We start from the raw sequence: 23,094 nt of genomic DNA, 5'->3' as shown, positions 1-23,094 counted from the left end.
ACCTCGCCTCGCTACACCCCTCCAACGGCTGAAAAACCTGACCTGCACATATACTGTAGGTACACATTTGTCATTCTATATAGACTTTGTGTGTTTGCGCAAAAATAATAGGGGTTGTGAGGCAAATATAAAACCAATTTTCTCCACTAATTATCACTTCCTGGTCCATTAATCATATTTTGTGAGACTCCGTCAATGAATAAGCAAGAATCTGCTCAGTCCACACGACTTCTCACGCTACGGCTCTGCAAACAGATCCCACCACCATTACTGATTTCAACTGTCGCTCTCAGAGGCTTTTTAAAACATTCTTTTAGAGGGAAGTCATCTTATTTTTGATTTGTGATATGTCTGTCTTACCTCAAGGCTCCAAAAAAAAAAAAAATAAAAAAAAAATAAAGACTACCACTTTCTAACTCATGAATGTTGGTCAAATGGTGGCAAAACCACCAATAAAGAAGGGGAGAGAGATGATGTCAGTGTCTGGATGGGGCATGAAAAGCATAAACAACAAATAGAAAGCATTACCTCAGAATAATGAGCAAACTAGTGCTTGTGTTCCAAGTGACTGCACATCTCTCAACACTTTCACCACAGTGAAGTGATGGGAGAAGGTGGGAAAGGAGATAGAAATAAAACACCAAAAAACACCAGTTGTGAGTAGAATCAAGCAGCCCAGAGGAGATGGATGAACCTGCCATTCACACCAACAAAACTACTGAAACTCGCTCTGCTGGACAGCTGATTACACTTCAGCTCATCAAACCTGTGGAAAATGATGCATGACAACAAAATTGCTCCTATGGATCATTATTGGGAACCTAACAAGTTCGGAAAAGTGTTGGCTGTCCAATGACGCAAGTTTAGGTTGTGATGGATAACACATGTCGGTGATGGCAGAGTGGCACTGTTAACATCGGGGCTGTGAGTCTGCAAGCTGACATGTTGCTAATGTAAAGCAAATGATGCATTGACAAGTTGCTGTAGCTCGTACTGATAGCTTAATGAATTCAAGATTTTGATTTGGGACGATTTCAACAAAAAGGTGACTGATGAGGTCTCTGGGGGTTCCCACCATGTGCTCCGGACTCCTTCGGATCGTTCTTTGTGACTCTGTATGTCCTTGTTTGAGACCAATCGGACGCCTGACTGACGGTACTGCGCACGGGGCAAGAATCTAAACATCTAAAGCGCCTAAAATCTTTGCACAGTACGACCTGTACAGTCATACTTACTGACATTCAGGAACACCCTCCTTTTATTTATCTGACAATCAAGTAATCTAAGGCAAATTCGAAAGAAATTTGTTATCGGTTCCAATTTTACCCCGGCGATTAAGTGATTGCTGCTCAGGGGTACTGCGGGTGTTTTGTTTGACAATTCAGTAAATTGGGGGCACATGTCAGTCAAGTCCAGGTCAGATATGGTGATCAAAACAAACATGATCTGGTTTCCTCGCCAGGGACTTGGGTTCACCCCTGACCCCTCTCGACGTGCTCTGTGCAGCATAACAGGAACGCAGAGTGCCCCAAAAGGCCCAGGGCCTCGGCCTGTACCAGCCAAATTCCTCTAATCTAATTTATAAAATAAAGTCTGGCAATGTTTTCCTCCCAGGAAGCACATTTGTATATCAGAGCAGGGTTACTTTATCTTATTGTCTCCGAGAGTTCTTCAACAGCTAACCCTACTTAGACCTCGGAGAGAAGAAAAGGAGGGAGATGTGAGCGGGAGCAGGGAAGGGTCAGACTTAAACAACCTACGCTATTGACATCCTCTGGCCCTAAAGCCAAGCAGACAGCCTCCATGACTGGTTTTATTTTACACAACCACGATCCTGTTCCTTGGGGGAGAGGGATCACTTTCATTTCGACCCCTTGCTCACTCTGGCTCCTGAGCTTTCGACTTCAGGCTAGGGGACTCCTGTAGGTCTCAGTACCGACCTCACACTTGAAGAGAGGGGTCAGGCACTGAGGTCTAACTCGGTTAGGGGAGAGAGGAGGATGGGGGATTCTTTCTGCAGAGTAGCCCCCTTCTTAACATGGCGGGCCTAAAATGAATGCATTGTTAAACACTAACATATGATAGCGTTTGGGAGACTCCAAGCCATTTGGAGCAACCTCACTTTAGGCTTGGGGTAAAATTGAATTTTCGGGGAAAGCGAAATGATTGTGTGGTCTTTTTAATGACTCAATTGTGAGGTGGAAAAGATCTTCAGTGTTACATCCAAATACACAAGACACTCCTTCCAACTACCACGGAGATGTTGTGTACAAATACAATCTGGTGATGAAAAAAAAACAACTGCCCAAATGACTACGTCTCAAGTATTTACTCAAAATGTCAAAGGACAAGTGTGCTTTTGAGGGTCAAAGCAGGGTCTTGCCGCTGAAGCATTCATGAAGGACTACGGAAATAAAGCCTATAAATCAAACAAGGAAAACAAAGCTAAATTGGAAACACACACTCGGGACACTGAAAAGTCTAGACAAAAGGATGTGTGTGTAGGCAATTACGAGTGCAGGCTGAATCACATTTTCACTGCCTACAGTACCTTTTACATAAGCCTTTATTGCATAAAATAACTGGACTCCGCCAACTTCTGGTCTACTTTTGTGTCCCAAGTTGTGGGCAAAAGGCAAGCTAAATATCTGTGAAACCATCGTGGCCAACAGCTGTAAAAATGTCCTCATTAAAAACAGCCATCAAATTCATTTGAATCCACGCTTGGGTGCAGAGGGCTTCTGGGTAGAGAAACTAATGACTTGGAGTTTGGGTGTCTGTCAAAAATAGACATGTTCTGTCCATCGTCATAACACCCCCAAAAATAAACACGGAAATCCCTCAAACTATCCCTGATTTGTGTTCCTGCTTTGGAAACCTCAACAAACAGAGAACTGAGGACACAGAAAAGGTGAAAAGTAGAAAAATCACCGTTCCGACTTCCTCTTTCAGTGTTACCACTAACCTTTGTGGTCCTTAACAAGTAAATGGATCCAATTGCAGTTAGTCTGCCAAAAAGAACCAGGACTCCTAATCAATTCCAGACAATCTGCAATTGGAGATTTCGACAGGCCCTGATCATGTTCCACGGTTCAACCTTGACTACAGACCTCCACGGCTCTATATAGAAGTCAATGCAATCATTTTCGTGTCAACAGAAGTAATTCTTTCCCTCTTTCCACTGAGCATCATGTGCTCGTGGACCAAATTTGAAATGCAGACTTTCCTTCAAATCTTTTTGCATCCACAATATGCCCGAGGGGCAGTAAACTGCTTTCTGAGAGCAGTGGAGAATTTGTACTCAATATTAGTCAGGAACAGGAATCACAATAGAAGAATTGATGTACTGCCTAACATCAGAGATGATAGATACCCTTAGAAAGATGAGGATCAATGGCTGAGAAGGGAGAATCCTCTCTTTTTATCTTAGTCACTCTCTAAAATTGATGTAAAGTGGCAGCCAAATCCTATAATATCTCTTAATTGCGTACAATTACTACCAAAAAAAAAAATCCTCTCCGCTAATGCTCACTATAATTAGCATTTACAAAATTTCTTGGGTTTTGGGGACACATCCAAGGTCAATTTTATTTTAATGTAACTAAACTGAATTTGAAATTTGCAGTCAATTGCGACCTACAGAAACCTCTGACCTCCGTTTACCTGAACAAAAAGAGCTGAAAATGGCTCAGAGCAGCTGGAAACGTCTACCGCTGTGTTAACCCTGACCTCTTCCTGGAAGCAAACTGTCTGTGAACGGGCCTCGGACAGGTGGTCTTAAAAGTTTAGCAAGCAGAGCAACCTGCGGAGACCTGGAAGCAGTTAAAGCTCATAATACTTAATCTTCGAGATTCGTGGGGTCAGCGTAGCTGTGTGTGGACGGGCCAATAAACACTTATCTTTGAGGAAAATTCCACTCATCACAAAGGCGACGTTCTTACTTCCTGCTTGCTGACTGCGTACAAAGTCAAGGGAAAGCAAATAGAGCTTCCTGTTGGTCTTTAGGGACGTCTGACGGATTTCTCCTGTCCAATACGCATGTGTCTCTAAACACAGCAGCACCAATGACAAGTTCACAGCTTGCAAGTTTGTTGAATTGTGTTTGAACTGTGTGTGTTGTTGCTAACCTGATGCTGATGCACTGATGAATCCTGCAGAAGGTCTCAAAGATGAAGAGTCGCGCATTCTCGATGAAGTCCTCCAGGCAAGCGACCAGGAAGAAGTCATTCACAAGGACCTGAGAGACAGAGAGCAAGTTACCCACGGGCATTGTACAGAAGACATTATTTCTCAGGATATAGGCGAAATTAAAGTTTCTGTTACATCCGAAGGTTCAAGCAAGTTGAAACGTTAGATACGCTCAGAAGTCATCGCTTGGACCAGACTGAACATCAGTAAAGAGTTATGAGAGCAAGTTTCAATCTGTCTGCCTTTTGGACTTCATGTCTTATTTAATTAAGGGGGAAAAAAAACAAAACATATTCACTGAAATCAAATCCATTTTTTACTATCGTAAGAGTAATCAGGGTAGGGAGGATCATACTGGCTCCATTTTTGTTACCAAAAGGTTGATATTGGAAAAGGTTTTAAAAATGAAACTCCCTCTCTAAGTCAGCCATCCGAGGCAAAGTGAGGCTCTTCAAACCAACCACAGATCTTTAAATCGTACCATCACCACATGAGACAATACAGTAAGGGCTGAGCCAACCACAGAGATGACCACACCGTCTCACGGGTCATCTGGTCCGCTGCTTCAGTGTCGCCAAACTTCACAGCTACCGTCATCCTCCGACTGCAGCACCAGCAGTCAGAATAAACTCATTGATGAGAGCAAGTCTTCATATACAGAATCACCTGTGACTAGTTACACTAAGAAATTCAGCCTCGCTTGCACTCTTTGACACGGCTGCATCTGGCCAATTCATCTACTGTAGATGTTCATGACCCAGCTATGGCCCCAGAGGTACCACTGTGTGAAATGATTGCGTTTCTCACTGCTTGCAGCATTCCAACTCTCCAGCGAGCGCTATTTCACATCACAGACCTCCATCTTCAAAAAGTTCTTCATGAATGAGCAGCTCTTTGTTTGCTTAAGCTCCGAAAGCTGCTATCTGCCCAGAGTTCTGGTTGAATAGATCCCAACTACATGGCGCTATCAGGCAACACACATTTCAGCTATGACAATGCTTATCTAAGGCTGATAAACTTTGAACAGTTAAGTGCCCTAATTGTTGTCATCTGGGATTCAGACCACAAAGTTTAAACAAATTCTGAAAGGGGCCTGAAGAGCCTCTTTTATGCACATTGTGAGGGCCTGACTATAGGTAGGCCTGTACTTTTCATTCTTTGACATGCAAGCATCTAACATCTGACAGTGATTCCAGATTTGGGTGGAGTGGGAAAGAAACAAAAAAAGAACTGAACAGGACAATTTAAACCGAGCTAAACTTCCCATTTCAAAGTACTTGGCTCGAACCATTGTACCGGGTACAGTGAACTGAAGACAGCAGAGCTGAAAACAATACCCATATCTTCGCTATTACAGCAATCAGTAAATAGATGGGTGCCACTCTTCTCAATGGCTCAAAATTGATGCATTACAAATGCTCATCAAGACGAGAGCCCATCCCAATGGGGTATCCGTTTACCTCAATCACTCCTCGGTCTGTGAAACATCTTTCTACCGCTGAAATAATCTGCTTTCTAAAAGCCTGCGTGTGAATTTGTGCAGGGGGAAAATAGCATGACTTCAAACGAGACCATTTTGGGTAAAATGTTTGCAGACCATCACAGGTAATGCATTAAAGGTGCTGTTAAACATTTTTGGAACCACCCACCTCGCTAGACCTGCTTGTGCACTAGTCAAGGTCAATAAAGGGCTTTTGTGCCTACTGGACGTGTTCTGATAAGACTGAGAGGAAGGTTAGCGTTAAAAGCACCTGGAATAACTTGGGCTCTGACCCGAGAGGTAGTTGGGATTGGGCATCTGTTTCAACCACAGCAGAGTCTCTGTAAACAGAACGCCGTGAGGCGAGGTCAAGACCAACCCACAGATTTCCTAAAATGTGCATGCAAGTGTTTAACAAGGTCGGTGATTGAGGGCGTGTCACATCTGAGCTGAAATCGGATACAGCTCTAATATTGTTGATAGTACATGTCATCATTTGGAGATGGCCTCTGGAGGCCTTTTGCACAGGAAAAAAAATTCTCATTTTCTCCTGGAACTCGCTCTGGAATTATCTCTGACCACGCAGAGTCTTTGATGGTATAACCAAATAAAGACAAATCTGGCCAATGAGTATGGTTATAGCTTCCTCATTTGTTAAAGAGTGATTTGTGACGCTGATGACTCTTTGTATTAGCTTAAAAAAAAAAAAAAATAGGCTAAAAAGAAATGGAACCTTCAGTAAACCACTGACATGAGTTATAAACATTTACTCCTGGGAAAGAGCAATTTGATCAGGCCAGATGTTTTTCATTTTCAAGGTTTATCGGCGAGAGGCAGAAGATGAAAAAGGGGCTAAATAACCCCAAGTTTAGCTTTTTATTCCTGTGCAGCTCCAAATTATCATGTCATCTGGGAAAGCCAAATTACAGCGTGTACGCAAAGAATGAACGAGGAGATCAAGTTACGCAAAATACACACAAGGCACACTCACTGGGACACCTGCTCTCTCTTTAGATTTGATTACTGACCACTGAATGTGTCCAGAATCCCGTTTAGAGTAAATACGTATCTCCTGGCTATTGGCTTTCAATGCAAGGCATACTGTGTCATTAATTATCGTTATTGTATAGTTCAGGCAGTGATATTACTGTGTCCACCCCCTGTATAGCGGAATTAAAATGCAAAACTCTGCACAAAAAACAGCCGAGGCAGCATTTCAGATCAGAAAAAATTACAACAAAATAACGCAATGACACTCCGCAGTGCACAAAATAAAATTAGGTTGACTTCATGATGAAAAATTATGTTCCGCGAAACAATTTTAATACTGTCAAATGGTTTCAGAAGAGCCACAAATTCTTGTTCAACATAGTACTATAAAAAAATTTAAAAAAAAATAAAAACGCAAAAGAAAAAAAGCGCTGGTGATCTTCAGTAGTGCAGTTGAGAAATCTATTTCTGTTTAATGAGTGGGTGTCACACTAGTCCACTGATCTACAGGTGGTGGTAAACTGCAGAGAAACAAAGGTACCACAAGGGCAGAGAAGAAAAAGAAAACGGCTCGTGACCATCCATGTAAAAATAAACAAAAAAAACACTTTTAGGAAAAATCCAGTTTTATGAAGGCAGTGCACTCGTGTTTATTAAACCTCAAGGAAACACAATGTATTTTGGTGTGGAACACCAAATGTAAACTGCACAGTGCACCTTTAAATGTACATTTTTAACAGTGTCAGAGCGATGCTGATTTAACTGTAATTACGGCGGCTGTAGTCTGTGGTGTTGAAGTAGACTGTGGTCAATTTTAAGGTGTTTTTACCACTGTTGCTTCTTTATACATTTTCCTCCAGTTGCTGGTTTATTAGGCACAACGAGCTCAAACAGTCAGACACAACAGCGCTGTTGTCAATTCCTTCATGAAGGTTTTATTTGTCCCTTTCTGTTTCTGAGGGACTTCATGACAATTATAGTGAGAGGTGTTTAAAATGTTGAGACCAAAATCAATCATATTCCATACACAAGCGTGTATGTGGGACGGTAGAGCTACTCAATGAATGCAACAACCAACAAGTGCCATGTCGTCACTATTATGGTCAGTTTTCATTCTTGACCAAATGCTGTTTGTTTGTACTGCAGATTATCTGTCTGAAGTACTATAGAGAACGTGAACTACTAACACTGCTTTTTAAAACAGACTGAACACAGACATTGACAAGGGGAGAATCTGACAGAATCACAAATAAACAAAATGCTTAAACAAAATTTGAGCTTGTTCGACCTGTTTTTCCCCTCCACCAATCTGCAAGTCTAATTTCATTTAACTTATCACAGTACATCTCACTCCTCATGGTGTGTTCAGCTCTGTAGAGGCCTTTTACAGCATACTGCTCATATTCTATTTTCACATTGAGGACTGCAGTTAGATTTCACCATTACAAACCAAAATTGAAATAAATGCTCTAAATAGCGGTGCTATGACTTATCTCCCTCTTAAAACGAGTGTCTGCACGCCTCTGCGGAGACTTTTGCTTATAAAGCTTTTACTGTTAACTACTAGCCTGATGGGTCAATTACAGGTCATAGTAAAAATCTGACTGACGCCCGAGTCATGCAGCGTCCACGGAGACCTCTATATCTGACAGTGTGAAACAAGACACAGACTGTCACTGTTCTGTCTGCACTGGACCCACGCAGGACGAATAGAATCGCTGTGTGAACGGGCAGGAGGTCAGACGGAGATGACATGACTACTAACCATGTTTACTACGATGCTTTGTGTCAAAGTTCGGGAGTCTGACCCACCAATCAGAGGTCAGAAGGAGAACTCTGTACAGTCACGGAGAGGCACAAGAAGTCCACTGCTTCTCATAGTTTGAGAGCAAAAGGATGAAATGCGTGTTATTGAGAGGACTGAGGTGGTTACTCACCGACTCGCACTCCCTGAGTTTCTTCTGAGCGCTGTCGAAGTCAAAGTTCACGTACAGGCACTCCACAAACTCTGTGATTGGGTCTTTGTAGGTGTAAGACTCCTGAGGACATAATACCAAACATAAATTCCAAATATATCTTGAGTTATGTCTAGCTTGCAATTATTTATTTTAATACAACCAAGGCTTATCAATGTTAAGATGCAAATAAGGCAGACACAGAAGGACCAAAACTGAATGTGTTTCATGGTTAACACATCACTATAAAATGTGGGGTTTTTTTTTTTTTTTTTTTATCCAATTGCATTAATTGCATGTAAACTTTTCCATAAAAAAGAAACATAAATCACCCAAGTTGGCCACAACAGCTAAATAAAGGAGAACTCGAATGAAAGATATGACCTGAAAATATGACCTGAACTCCACACAGTTCTAAATCATGCTAAGGTAGTGACTCCCAACCTGACCTGAGGCCACGGAGAGGAGAACACCAAGCACATCTTTTACTGATTACCAACAACCCACCACAACTGAAGTAGCTACTGCCATTGGTGCAGAAGGCACAGCTACATTACAGTTGCTCATTTCAATGCTATTCATCAGAAGTAATGGGTTCAAAGCTTCTACAGCTGGATCCAAACTCTACTACCCACCCCCTGTGCCTAAAAGGAAGTGTTAGCAATGCTAATGGGTTACATGGTCAGTTACTTATCCTTCAAAGCCCGTATGGTCAGTAAGCAATGACTTAATAACTGTGGGCCCTTTGTAAAAACCACAGGTTGAAAAAGAAAAGTCTTTTACCTGCTGTATGACCTTCACCAAATCCTTCAGAACCTGCCGACGCTTACGGACATCCTTGTTTGTGATGACCGCTGTGGTTAGGTAACGCAAGATGTGGGGGCACATAGTCTGGATGGCGTTGAGGTATCTGGAATGAAGGAGGATAAATGTAATCACTTATCAGACCAATGGAAGCAAAGACATGATCTTTACAAGGACACATAATATAACATTTTGGCTGCTTATCGGGCTCCTGGCATTTGGAGGATAGAAAAAGCATTTGCAGCTCAACAGATAAATGTCCTAACAGGACCTTCATTGCTGCACATGGGTTCCAGCTTTAAGCCGACTCTTTCATTAGTGTCCTATGAGAGGGGAGAGGAGAGAGGAGAGAGGGGAGAGGGGGGAGGAAAAGGAAACCCTGGCAAGAAGATATAGATCAGTGAGCAGGGACCTGCCCAGTAGCTGAAACTCAATCCATGAGGGACTGATGCTTCAACCACAGGTCAACTAGCTCAGGGCTGAACACAAGAGACACAACGCTGTTCCAGGCGGACTCTAATCGCACACCAACTCTGGAGAGCGCTCTGTAAAAACATGCAACGTCCGCTCATAAAGTCAAGATAATAATCAACTGACACAACCTGCACCACCAAAACTCCTCATCGGTTTCTAAATATCTCTTTGAACTTCACCCTCGGCTCAATCCCTCACTGACCAAATTAAATCTGAAACGAGGAAGTGGAGTGGGCCCCTCTGGGTCTCCCATAGCTTCGGCCAGAGGAACACATGGTGTTCAAAGAAACAGCGCTGACAAGAGTTTAATTAGCTGAATCAATTAAAGGGACAGGGGGACCTGTGGCAGTTGTGATGTTGAGTCTAAAAACGGCAGTGGGCTACTTGGCAAAGCCATCGTCGGCCTGGTTTTAGCAGAGCTCCCTCCCTCCCTTTGTAGTTGCTTGACTCCCGTGAAGACCGCAACGCTCCATGCTGTGTTCCTGATTAACTTACACCTACTCACTCTCCTGGGGGCTCCAATAACAAGCAATCTTGCATGAGTCACTGTACCATATCCTTCTTGGGGCATTCACCCTACCCCACTTAGGGGACTTCATCTTTTCCTTGCTTTTATTTATTTATTTTATTTTATTATTAAACTGAGGCACCGCTGCACTGCTTTGCTGAAGATGCTACTGAGGCACGCAGCCAAGAAATCAAGTATGAGTTCAAATTTCCTCCGTTGAAGGGATGCTGTGGGAGAACGCAGAAGATTTCACAGCTCGTCCGGAGAAGAAAATCCTGTCAAATAACTGAAAGAGTGATTTGGACAATCAGCATGTGCTCCTGCAGAAGGATTTGCCCAGTTTGCACCTGTGACACACTTCGTTATCGCACATTATCCTCCCTGAAGTCTGTGCAGTCAATACACACGGTACACAAACAAAGCTTTGGACCTATATGTGCTGACTGAAGGGGTAAGGGAGGTCAAATGTAGAGCTGAAGGCCAGCCACTGGTCACCAACTTCAGCCAAAGGAAGTACTGGTCAAGAGATGGGAAACCAGAGCCAAGCCAAGCCTCAGCGGGGAAAACATGAGGTTTCTACACTGTGAAACTGCAAAGCACACAAAACTACCCCAGTTTGTCCAAACAGATGGTTGGGTGAGCTTTTCATGAGTAATTATTGGGCTGGCCTCCTTAATCATCCACAATAAAATTAAAAACTGAGTAAAATTCAGGGAACCAGACATTTGAGTGTGCTGTGTTGTGGTCGGCTGTCATTCTGTCTGTGGAGCCCAATCATCTGCACAATTATAAAAGCCTGCAATCAGAACACGGGGAGGGAGCTAAGACATCAAAATAGGTGGTGTGCAAATTTTAACACAGTGTATAAAGTTTCCGATCTGCGATACACATGGCCCGCTTCTCGACTTGGAGAGTAAACAGACCACACGAAAACACACTTCTGAAACCACTTTGAAAAACACCAGCAGGGTTCACGAAGAAGCCCACCACCCAAAAATGTGTTATTAAAGCAAACAGTTTTCTCTTAATCAAGTTTGTGCTCCATAACGACCCAAGAATTATTTTGATACAGCACAACTTTATGAATCCAAACCAGACACAGATCAGATGACACATCAGAAACGGATACAAAAGGTCACGACATAACAACACGACTCGGTTCAAAAGTTGTCAGCGACACAAACCAGAGTTGCAAGATATTGTGTCAGCATAACATGACAGCTTTTGATGGAATTTGCATTATTAATCCTAAACCACAACACACCACTTTCAGTGCAGACCGAGAGCGAAGTTCAACAACGCTACAGAACTACTCTGTTGCCATTGTTTAGTGGGAACTACAACTACCTGGTATTTATTACCGTGGAGTCACATCTCTCAACAGTTTTCTATTTCCTGAGTGTAAACAAATGAGTGAAATTAAGAAATGGTTAAATATAAATGAGGACTTACTGTGGCTGATACAGGAAGAGCTCAATGATATTGTCTCTGCCTTTCGGGTGGTTGAAGAAGACAAAAAGAGACCAGTGGATGAGCCATGTCCTTTGCTGGAGAGACTGGAGAGGAGAGCTGACAGACTGGACAGAAATCCAGTCGAGCAGCAGCACAGAAAGGAAAGAAGGTTCAAAAGTTATTTTTAATACAATTATACTGTTCACAAAGCAGAAATATATTTCGCCAGACTCCAATGCAGGTTTTTAAGTTGTCAGATGAGAGCATGTGGTAAGAAATAAAATGCCACAGCAGAGCTGTACTGCAAGTGAAATGTCAATATGGGAGTCCATGTAAGGGAATCTAAATGTGGTATCAAATTCTGAGAAGTGGGGCATTTACGTTGTTATCGATAGTCTCTCTCAGGCGGGTGAGGTCCTCCATGGCTGCCTCCCAGTTTTGCATCAGGATCTCAGAGGCCAGCTTGCCCCACAGCGAGTTCAGGGCATTCCTGTCTGTTGATGGGACCTTGGGGGACAGACGACATTGTAAACTTATTCAAATCTGATGAATCACTCAACAAGTGTTTTTCCACATTATTCAACCGACCAAATAGATACTGATTAAGTCTCTTTTTTTTTTCAGTAGGCGGACTGTTCAGTAACATCTGCATGTATACACGGTGAGGCAGGACTGGTCACTGTTTGCTTGGCTGCAGAGGAACAGCCGCATGGTGCACAAACTTCACTCATTTATAATGAAATAAATAGATTGAGTTATGTCACGTGAAGGAAATGGAGCTTGACAAACAAGAGAAACTGTTTAAGTTGTTATTAAAGCAAATTTGCAGCATTTGTAGGTAAAACATCAGATTAAGTGAAGCGATATTTGGAGCATGTGTCACTGCTGTTTTTTGAGGCCACTAAATCCAGACTTTCATTATAAAACAATTTTAAAATAACAACTTTTTAGAACGAAAACATTTCGGATGCGGTGAACTTTACTTGGCTGAGTAATGCTGGAAGTCCTCAAATCTAAAGCCAAGGACGAACCTTTTTATGATTGATGATGATTTATTATGTTTTATGTGTGCGTCATGCATGGGAACCATTTTGAATGCTTTGTCTTGTTTGCAATTAGGAGTAATCCAAAGAGTTGGTTATTATGGATCAACACAAGTAACAAAAGAATTGTAAAACCTGATGCAGCACAGTTTGGAGACACTGAGCCGCACTGCACAGAACATGTTACTGATATTACCAAATATCATGAAATTGTCTGAACTTAAATTATTTACTAGAGCTGACACAAGAAGTAGTTAAATGCAGTTGATTGTCACCGATACAAACCACACAAATAAAAACATTCCGCCGCCACTCGCAGCAAAACAAACTAAAGGATTTTGTTGCTTTTTTCCATTTCATCTTTACAGTGTCGGTGTAACATATCAAACATGAAGAAACCATGTTGGATCTGGTACCGTGTGATTAGCATTTGTCAAAATACATGTTTTATTTATTGGAGGAATAATTTGATGTATTCAATACATTTAGTGGTAACTGCAGGTTCAGTGTTAAGACAGTAATGCCCTGTGATCGTAGTCAGCCACTTAAAACATGACATGAACTTGCACGTGAAATGTAAGCACACTGTTTCCAGTTGAATTTGCTGTGTTAACATTTTAGCCCACTTCAGACATGAGAATGATAATTGTAATAATTTCCATCCATTGCAATATGAACTAACGCTAACGAGACACATCTTTTTGAGGATAATTACTCTCAAACATGTTGCAGGCTACTGTTTCTGATTTCCAGAACCAGCTAAAACAAACAAAAAAAAGAAACAGGTAATGAAACACAGGTTGAAAATGCCTCTGAACCTCGGCAGCGCAATCACAGTGGAGTGGACACTGGACTACACCCAAGGGCTCATGGGAAACTCTGCGCCACAGTAGTTCACGATAACACCAAACACCAGACGCAGTGACATGAGTCAAGCAGGAAGTCAGGGTGGGTGTCTGCTGAGCGTCCAGAGAAACCTAGATGCTAACCGCTCACCCCCGTACGCCGTCGGACAGCCGCTGAAGTAGACTGAGACACGACAGATGGACAAGTGGAGGAAACACAAAAAAAAACAAGAAAAAAAGAACAGGTTTCCGTAGGAACACCACAAATTGGTAAGATTGTTCGGATATAAAGGTTTTTTCTTTTTTTTTTTTTTTTGCTTGGCAAAGTGCAGCTACAGTCTGATAACATTTCAATGAGCTGCTATAATATGAGATGATGGCAGCTAAGGGGGAAATATTTGGAAAATCTCCTGTGGTATTCCCCCAAAGCAGAACACAGTAACACGGTGTGTCCATCCATCCAGTGAGAGCAGCAGAGTCTTTGATCACAGAGCACAACTCAGGTCTATAATGAATGATTTTTTCAAGTGCAGAAGTCACAAGAAAGATCGGTATTGTAACTGTGAGAGGAGAAGCTGGCTACACTGCCGGGAGAAAGGTCAGCGTTTCATCTGATGAAGTGTTTTGTTTTGTTTGCTATTTTTTTCTCTCTTGGAAGTCCCAGCCTGCTACGTTTGGCTGACCTCCAGGTCATTATGGCAGCTTTCTACACACACACACACACACACACACACACACACACACACACACACACACACACACACACACACACACACACACACACACACACACACACACACACACACACACACACACACACACACACACACACACACAGAGTCTGGCTTTCACTAGTGGCCACGCTAGAAAAGTTTCAATACCTGGGTTTTTCCAGCAGTTACCTTAAGTTTCCATTGGTTTGTGAAATGGGCACATTTTCGCTCACTGACCAGCAACAATAAATTGACTGTGCTGGGGATCCGTCGGGATACTCAATCTTTATTCTTAACATTCAATCCCTGCATTAAGTGATGATATGAATAAGTTGCTCTTTTCGGGCAAGGCCATACTGTAACAAGACCTGAGGCATGGATTTTGCAAGGCTGGCTTCCTTCATTTAATTGACTGGCTTTCCCACGTTAAATGACTTTATGGACCCTCACCTCTCCCATACAGGGGTGGGACAGACAGACAAGGGGCCTGTGAGGACGGGAGGTCCACAAAAACACTGAAAAGAGAGAGAGGAGGGGGGAGCGGTACAGACTCCCACTAATGAAATCCATTTCTACCTTTCACCCCCCTTCTAAAAAGCCTCTTGCATTGTCAAGAGTAAGCAACAGATATCTAGTTACAGAGCCTGATCTGGCTGGGACTTAAAATGAGGGGTCTAACAATTTGAGGGGTGAAAAGAAAAAAAAAGTATGCTGGATGTTGAACAACATACCTCAATTAGAGCAATTTTGGTTTATTTAGACTGAGTTGCAAAGCCATAAACACTGTTGCTGGAACAGTGGGACATATCCCTTGCAAGCTTTTGAAGACTTTTCTTGAATGCATTTTTTTAAAGAGGCAGAGGACGTGGAAAGCTTGGATGAATTACTTGTCGTCTTGCCTCGGATGCATCTCTTCCTTCCGCAGAGTTGAGCGGATCAGTGAAATATCCATCAAATGAAGGACCCGACTGCTTTGGGTTAAGAGGGTTCATCATTGCTCAGAGTCACTGCCAAGTTTTTTCAGGAGGGGACACTCCAGCACAGTGAATGTGCATGACTAGCCAGAGCCACTGACATCCGAAAGACGAGAGGCGACGCAGTGCAGTATCAGATGCCAATTAGAATGAGAACAAAAGATGGTCTTAGTGTTTTTCACCCTAATGAAAAGACAAAATGTTGATCTTATTCTTGCCCATTCTTTCAGGGCTGGTTTTGGCAGCAGTCCTTCCTTTCCCGCAAAGCTGAATGCTGAACCGAAGACAAACAAAAGCTAGAGGACAAGTGAGTGACACTTGGAAACCACCGACTCTGCAGGCTGGTTCCACTGGTCGTCGTGGGACAATCAGTTGAGTTGAACGTACCAACACTTGATGCAAGATAACACCAAAGGAGTCCCAGTAGACCTCAATTTCTGCTTGGAAATTTGGATTTATTCCAAATGGAGCAATAATCTAAGACAACAAGGTTGGAAATGCCCTCGATGTGACCTTGAAACCAGCTCCAGGGTCGGAAACAACTGACGCCACCGCCAATCACTTTGGATACAAGTCCCATCGTCGCTATGCAGGTCAAACCATCCAGAACCTTCACATTATGGAAGTCTATGATTGTGATACTGGATAATGTCCAGTTGTTCGTCTCCCTACTTCCTGGTTCCATTGGTAACTTTACAAATACAATTTTTTAAGTTGAAAAAGTCCCATGAAGGGACATATTTGGTGCTGCTGTTGTTCCTGCTTTTGTGTTTCCTCTTGCTCACTCCGCTGAAATCTACAGCGACGTCTCGTTGAATATTACACAAGCTTGAAAACTTTCGCAGTTCTGAATACCTGCGTCGTCGACGGAACACTCATCACATCGTCATCATCATCACATCGTCATCATCATCATCACTATATAATGTGGCAGAATTCTACTGTGAATCTAACTTTTTGACCACGGCATGCGTTGCACTCAAGTTGCACCAAATCCATTCACTCTCTTGTTCATTTTTCACTCCTTTCTGAGGGCAAAGAGAGAGAGAGATGTCACAAGTGTGAGGACACAGGCAACGTGTCTTTTTGTTTATAGAGGAAACAGGGAGTGTGCATGTGCACTAACACGAATTCTGCCAGTGAACTGCCTCTGAACTGTAATTATCTCTGTCAGCGAGACATATTTTGGCATGATCTGATTTCAAAACATTTTGCGTGAAAATGACTGAAAGGAGCAGTGTATAAAATGTAGTGGCATCTAGCTGTGAGGTTGCAGATTGCAAACAAGCCATCGTCGCTGCCTCTCCTTCCAAGCATGAAGGAGAATCTACGGTGACAACGACTTTTGTGAAAGTTCATTTCTGGAGCCAGTGTTTGGTTCGTCCCTTCTGAACGAAAACGTGGCAATACAACATGGCAGAGGAGTTTCTCCCTATGTAGCTATGAAGGGTTCATTCTAAGGTAAGGAAAACGACAAGATTCTTGGTTTTAGGTCATAATAAATGTAATTATGAATATTATATTCCATTTCAGCCAATAGAGCCTCTAAATCCTACACGCTCCTCTTTTAACGAAACTATCGTAAACGTTTGTCTTTGTCCTCCAGCTCACTGCGGCAGGAAGAAGCAGTGTGATGAAGACGGCTACTAATAATGTCCATTTTATTTTGACCCTCCATCATGAGCGCACACCCTTTCAGAAATACCTTGAAAACGTACATGTAACCCCCTTGATGCTAACTAAGAGATGCCCTGCATAACTAAGAACATAAGCTCAGAAGTCGTGACTAGGGACTCTCTGGCCACAGCACTCAAATCAATAAGCTGTCTACTGAAGCCCGCCCCGCGAGAAGACTACAGACAGATTATGCAGTCCGCCGCTGATCACTTGGCCCAGTAAAAGATCCTACTCAAGTCCTAGAGCAGCAGTCTCCTCCTAATACAGAAGACGTGCAGGGAATTGAAGAGCCAATGACGTCAGCTTTTCACATTCAATTACTTCTAAGTGTTCTTTTCCTCTCCTATGCAAGCATTGGCCTTCTGAGGAATTAAAGCAATCTGGCAGACATAATGTGATGTTCAATGTTAATATGTCAGAGGAATGCCTTAAGTTAGTACATAATATGGATGCTAAAACACTACTGACACTGTTAAGTGAGGTGAGGGGTACACTTATCAGCAAACATCCCTGCTGATGTTGGATTACGACTGTGTTGAATGTGTGTGACAAAAAACTGAAAGCTTACCAAGACACGGAAGAAGTAGAGGTACTCTGCAGCACCGGAGTAGTTTCCACACTCGTACTGGAACTTGGCGTATCTGTACAGTGTGTCCAAGTACTCCTGACGAAACTTCAAGAGAAAGACAGGACGAGAGTATCAATATCACAAACGGAGAAAATGTGAATCGTTGTCAGACCAAGTCAAACGATACGTATAATATTTTCAATTCAAACACTGTACTTTCTCTGTAACTCTGTGCAGTCATAGGAAATTTCAGTTATGCATCATATATATTGGGGTTTTAGGGTAAAGGGGCTGTAGTTTAAATCATAATAAAAAAATAAAAAAATACTTCCGAGCTACAGCAAATGAATTTCAGATGATGTCAACTAAATTGCAAGTCTGATTTTAATTCAATAGTTATTTGTAGCAATAGAATCACGTCCTTGCTCTGGTGGCACACCACTGCCAAATGAATGTAAACACTGCTATATCATATCAGTGGTATTTTGCCAAGAACAGCAAGAGACTATAACGTCTGTAACAAATCTGTCAAGACGTGGTTGTGTGAACTAAATTAGAAGTGCATATGTAAACATAGGACTGTCATTTTGAGGCTACTTGTCTTCCTATATTTAACTGTCCTTCCTGATGTCCAGTATCTCGGAGCAGCGTGCGCTGACGTCAAGCCATTCACTAAGAGTCGGGACAACTGTGACAGGCAGCGGGCGCCTTGGGCCGCCCAAGCCTTTCCCACCGCAGGCGGAGGGACCCTGAGCCTGGCATGTGTGGAGGTACACTGAGGACAGCATGCAAGTCAGCGGGATACCGGAGTGGGAGGGGACCGATGGAGGGGAGGGTAAGAAGCCAAATATCACGGTAAATATAGAACCTCCGGCATTCTTGCGGTTCTATCCACGAGTCCCGAGCTACTCCGTTTATTCTTAACAATTCACCACAGAATGTAAATGTCCACAGAATTTGTGCAAACCATACAAACCCCGAAAATGAGTTAAGGGTTTTGGGAAGTAATTTTGCGTTTCCCTGCTCGGCCAGTCCCTCCCACTTTGCCCCTAAAACAACCATGGGTTCACACAAGAGCCATGGGAAATGCAGGGAAGAAGTGAGATGTCAGCAAACAAGGCCAACTTACGTTGTGCTTTTCTGCCAAATAGTCAAAGAGCATTCGTCCATCCCTGAAAAAAACAAAAAAACAAGACAGATCCTGTAGTTAGAGACCATTTAACTTGAGTCGCCGTTTGGCTGCCATCCTGGTGTTTAGAGCCCCGTTCAGGTACATTTTTCCACTTATGGTCTAAATCAAAAGCCACATAAATGAAGACCATTTCACTTTTAAAACAGTGTGATGGGCTGTTTATTATGTTTGGTTTGGTTTGGTTACTGTAAATCTGTGCTAGCCATGTCTAACAAATGATGTCTGGTGAATAAAGTCAATACGGATTTCTCAGCACAGCCTCTGTGTCTCTATGGGTTTGTCAAAATAAAGGAATGCACTGGCTCTCCGAAACCCTCGCATCCCAAATGTGTTTTACAACTTTGCCTGTGACCTAAAATCTATTTATGTGGACACCACATTCAAACTATGTGTGTTTCTAGGGTCAGTTCACTTTTACAATGGGATTGAATGAGTGTGGATTCCTTGGCAAGCATGTGATGCGTGTTAAATGGATTTCATTTAGGCTGAGGCCAGATTCTTCACTGCTTCAAGACAGGTTATCTCTGCTTGGAGGCTAAAGATGGATGGCTTCTATAAGCTCCTGGGTGACTTCCCTGTAGTGAGGAATGTTGGCCCGCTGTGCACTGCAGGATCACAGATCCTGAAAATGTATCAGAGCCGCTAGCCGCTGCACATGTACCTCTCTGCACAGAATATTATCTACAGCGGGCCTATTCAGCTAGAGGCTACTATTTTATTTGATTTATCTCTGGCCTGAAAATCAGGGTGAACCATAGACATATAAGGATGTAAGTACGTAGGACTGTGCATCTTGAGTCATAGACAATCTGTGTGGGTAACCTTGGCGACAGGATAGTGCTGAGACAAGTAGGATCAGGGAAACCCTGTGTTAGCAACAGCAAGCGCTATAACTGACGGCTGCAGCATTACACCCGCTTTGCCCAAGCCATTCGTTCAGTCAAGCTTTACGTTGCACTCTGGGCCAGCGAGCCACAGAGAAACTCTCGTTAACTAAGCTGACAACAAACTTCATAATGTCTAAAGAGACATAAAGTTGATTGTGAAAATCTCTAGTATAAGAGCGAATGGACTGACAAGTATTTATTCACTCTGCCAGCTGCAACAGGTAAACTCATAAACAGGTGTACTGGCTGCTGTCTGGAATTGATTATAATGACAACATAAGATGAGAGAAAAGGGATGTGCATGACTAGTTTATTCCAATTAGCAATACATCTACTGACATTAAACAGGAAGCGTTATTTGTAGACATGAATTGACAGAGTATTCTGTGTGGCCCACAACCCCATGATTTTTCTATTTGACCCACTTCCAATTGAAGTAGAACACCCCTTATCTCATATTGTCTTTATCATGAAATACAAAACATCAGCAGCATGTTGATTCAAAAACCCAAAAGTGGTTTTCATTACTTTAACAAGTCAAAACAAATGAGAACAGAAATCAGAGGTCATCTTAATGGTGTTTAAAATGCACAGAGTGGATCTAATAATGACAGATTGTTAATAAATATGGTAATAATGTGATTTACTGTGACAGCTGATCTTGGTTTCTGGCTTCAGAAGTTGTCCAAACAAAGCATGGTAAAGTGTAGAGGTCTGTTAGCAAACTGTTCAATAAATATTCTAAGACAAGATGAGGTTTCATTATTCTGTAAAATGTTTTGTGGATCTGTGTCGCTCTATTAACTCTAATGGGATGGCACCAGAGGTCAAATGACAACCCGTGTCTCATCTCCAGCCCTGGATGATCCTCTGATCCAGACATAATGTTAAAACTAGCAACTGCACCAAGTAGAATTTAGGCCACAATGGTGAAAAAAAAAAAAATGGTTGCATGTCCTTTGGCTCGAGCGACAATTCATCATTTGCCCCAGATGAGCTTCCTATTGTTTTACAAATCCACTGGTATGAAGTAAAAAATCACGTATAACTTAAGACAGACGTGACTCCTCATTGAAAAAGAAGATTTCCACTCTACGCCATGCTGACAGCAAACTAACAATAATATAGACCAGCTATTATCAGGCTGCAAATCTCACCTAACAGTTCCTACAAATCTGTGGCTTCAATAAACAAATGTCTGCTGCTGAAGCACAAACGGAAAGAGGACAAAAATGAAAGCTGCTTTTGATTAACTGTCCTCACTCACGCCAAGAAACAAAGGAATCTTAAAGACTGAATATGACCCAACTATTTCAATCACTGTAATGACAAAACAGTCTTAATAAAGTTAACCACAACATCAAGCATCTGTCTTTTTCTAACTTTTGTCTTTGATGACTTCGCTCAACAAAAACCCCTGAAAAGGCTAAATCCATTTTACATTTAAAACGCAGTTCCACCGACTCCGGGGGAAAAAAAAAAAACTATTGCAATGCTGATGTGCCATCTACTGTTTCAAAAAAACAGTTTATACTAATCCTAGAATCATGGCACTAAGACCAGCAATATATTTGACAACCTCACTAAAGCAAATCATGTCTTGCAGAAAATCTGTTTTGGGATAACGATTAAATAAAGAGGAAAGACACCAGTTTTGGTTAGAAAATAACAGGCCGTACCTGGTGGACTGCATCTGCCTTGTTGTCTCCGGGTCCTCAAACATTTTCACAATGGGCTCCGTCTCCGACTGCAGCTGCTTCAGCTGGGCTACAACCTCTGTCCTCTTCTCCCTCAGCGCTGACACAGGGAGGATAAAGAAAGCGATTAACCACAGCAACACCATAAAGCAGCGTGTACAGGGTCAGCGTCCCGGTGCTGAAAACGCTGTAAAACGAGGTTTACTGCTAAATCAATTCTGAATGGGGTGTGTGGCGTAGTGCAGCAGCCCGTTGCGGTTCTTATCAAGCAACATTAATAAATCCCTTGGTTTATGTGTGCGTTAGCTCCGGAGAAGGAGGGATGAGCAGCGTGCACCCACCAAACCTCCAGACTCACTGTGGGGGATGTCCTTGTCAGAGTAGAGGCTCCTGTACACGTCCATGGCGAAGTCCACCATGTTGGTGTCGCTGAGGAGATCCAACTTTCCGTGAAGCAGCTCCTTCTCATTGTAGATCTGAAAAACACAGCAAATAACAGAAACCAGAGGTGGAGGAGATGTTGTTGTTGGACGTTATTATCCGACCAGGAGGTTGTTTTTTTTACTAAATTACACAAGGCTGATGGATTATGTTTCTAATTTCATAATTATTTTCAAGGCACAAGGTATTTGCTGGGTAACTGAACGTGGCCCGTGTTTCTCCTAACTTCTGATAACACCGTTTTAACACCTCGTGGTTTCGTCTCAGCCTTCAAGAGGAAAAGTAGCTGATGCTGATGTTAGCTTCCTGAACAAACCTCGAGGTTAGCCGAAGCAAACGTAGTCTGATGGCCGTGAAGTTGTGTTCAGATGTTTCCCGACCGTTAATGTAAACCCTCCAAACTGTCGCTTAATTATAACCTTTGTTGTTGTTGTTGTTGTTTTATGGTAAATTAACCACTTCTCCAGCTTTCTAGGGGTTAGCATTGCCCGAGATAGCCTGTTTGTGCGTGTTTCGTCACCCGGCGTGTCCCCGCTGGGCGGAAACATCGTTCATCTGTAGAAAGGTTATCGGGACGGAAACACCGCCCGACAACTTGTGTGCAATCTGCCGCTGCGAGTTTGGGAAACGCGCGCTCCTACAAACCGTCTTTGGCTGTGCGAAAAGCGCGAGCCCGATGGAAGCAGCGTGAAGCTGCTCCAAATTAAAAGAGCTTCCGATACAGACTTTTCAAATGTACGAAACAATTGAAATCTTTCGGCAGCTCACAATGCAAAATACGTTTCACGGCGTGTTTATTTCGCGGCGTACATTCACGTAATCGCTATTAAGTTGTCCCGCAGCCGTTTATTGTGTGTATTCCCCGACAGTTTCCACGTTTTTTCCCTCAGGGGTGCTTTTATTTTGAAAGCACGTTTCTGTATTTCCGCCTACATTCCGGTGACGTGACGCTTCCTTCCGCCGCGAGAGAAAATGTGGCCAGCTCCTCGGCGCGCGTGGCTTTTACAACTCCTCGAAACACGTTTACTGTTGGTTAAAAATGGCACCAAAGAAATGAACCGTGGTGTTTATGTGTAAGTATAGTTCGTACCTCTTTTACAGACAGGAACTCCAGCAGAGGAAAAACGAGATGACGGTCTAAAAAGTGGGCAATTTTGGTGGTGAGGTCGTAGTCCGCCATGTTTGCTCCGGGGGAAAGGAAGAGGA

The 23,094-nt window shown here is 42.8% G+C and overlaps 1 protein-coding gene across 1 annotated transcript in view; it reads right to left on the bottom strand.

Annotated features, from left to right (window-relative positions):
* Positions 1–23,094, bottom strand: part of eif3ea (eukaryotic translation initiation factor 3, subunit E, a) — a 27,250-nt gene extending 4,156 nt beyond the window's left edge. The window contains exons 1-10 of the mRNA XM_069702194.1: positions 22,979–23,094; positions 21,806–21,923; positions 21,430–21,547; positions 18,801–18,843; positions 17,672–17,776; positions 12,233–12,358; positions 11,852–11,976; positions 9,397–9,523; positions 8,596–8,697; positions 4,128–4,237 (exon numbers count right to left, since the gene is read on the bottom strand). Of these exons, the coding sequence (XP_069558295.1) occupies positions 4,128–4,237; positions 8,596–8,697; positions 9,397–9,523; positions 11,852–11,976; positions 12,233–12,358; positions 17,672–17,776; positions 18,801–18,843; positions 21,430–21,547; positions 21,806–21,923; positions 22,979–23,068 (1,064 nt within the window). The 5' untranslated portion in view covers positions 23,069–23,094. The remainder of the gene's footprint in view (positions 1–4,127; positions 4,238–8,595; positions 8,698–9,396; positions 9,524–11,851; positions 11,977–12,232; positions 12,359–17,671; positions 17,777–18,800; positions 18,844–21,429; positions 21,548–21,805; positions 21,924–22,978) is intronic.

This window comes from Brachyistius frenatus, unplaced genomic scaffold, assembly GCF_029030835.1.
Source record: "Brachyistius frenatus isolate BFR_SWC_R1_liver_20210118 unplaced genomic scaffold, ASM2903083v1 Contig_40, whole genome shotgun sequence".
In the NCBI taxonomy this organism is placed as follows: Eukaryota; Metazoa; Chordata; class Actinopteri; family Embiotocidae; genus Brachyistius; species Brachyistius frenatus.
Note: the sequence above shows the minus strand (reverse complement) of the source record. Positions and strands in the feature narration are given on the sequence as shown.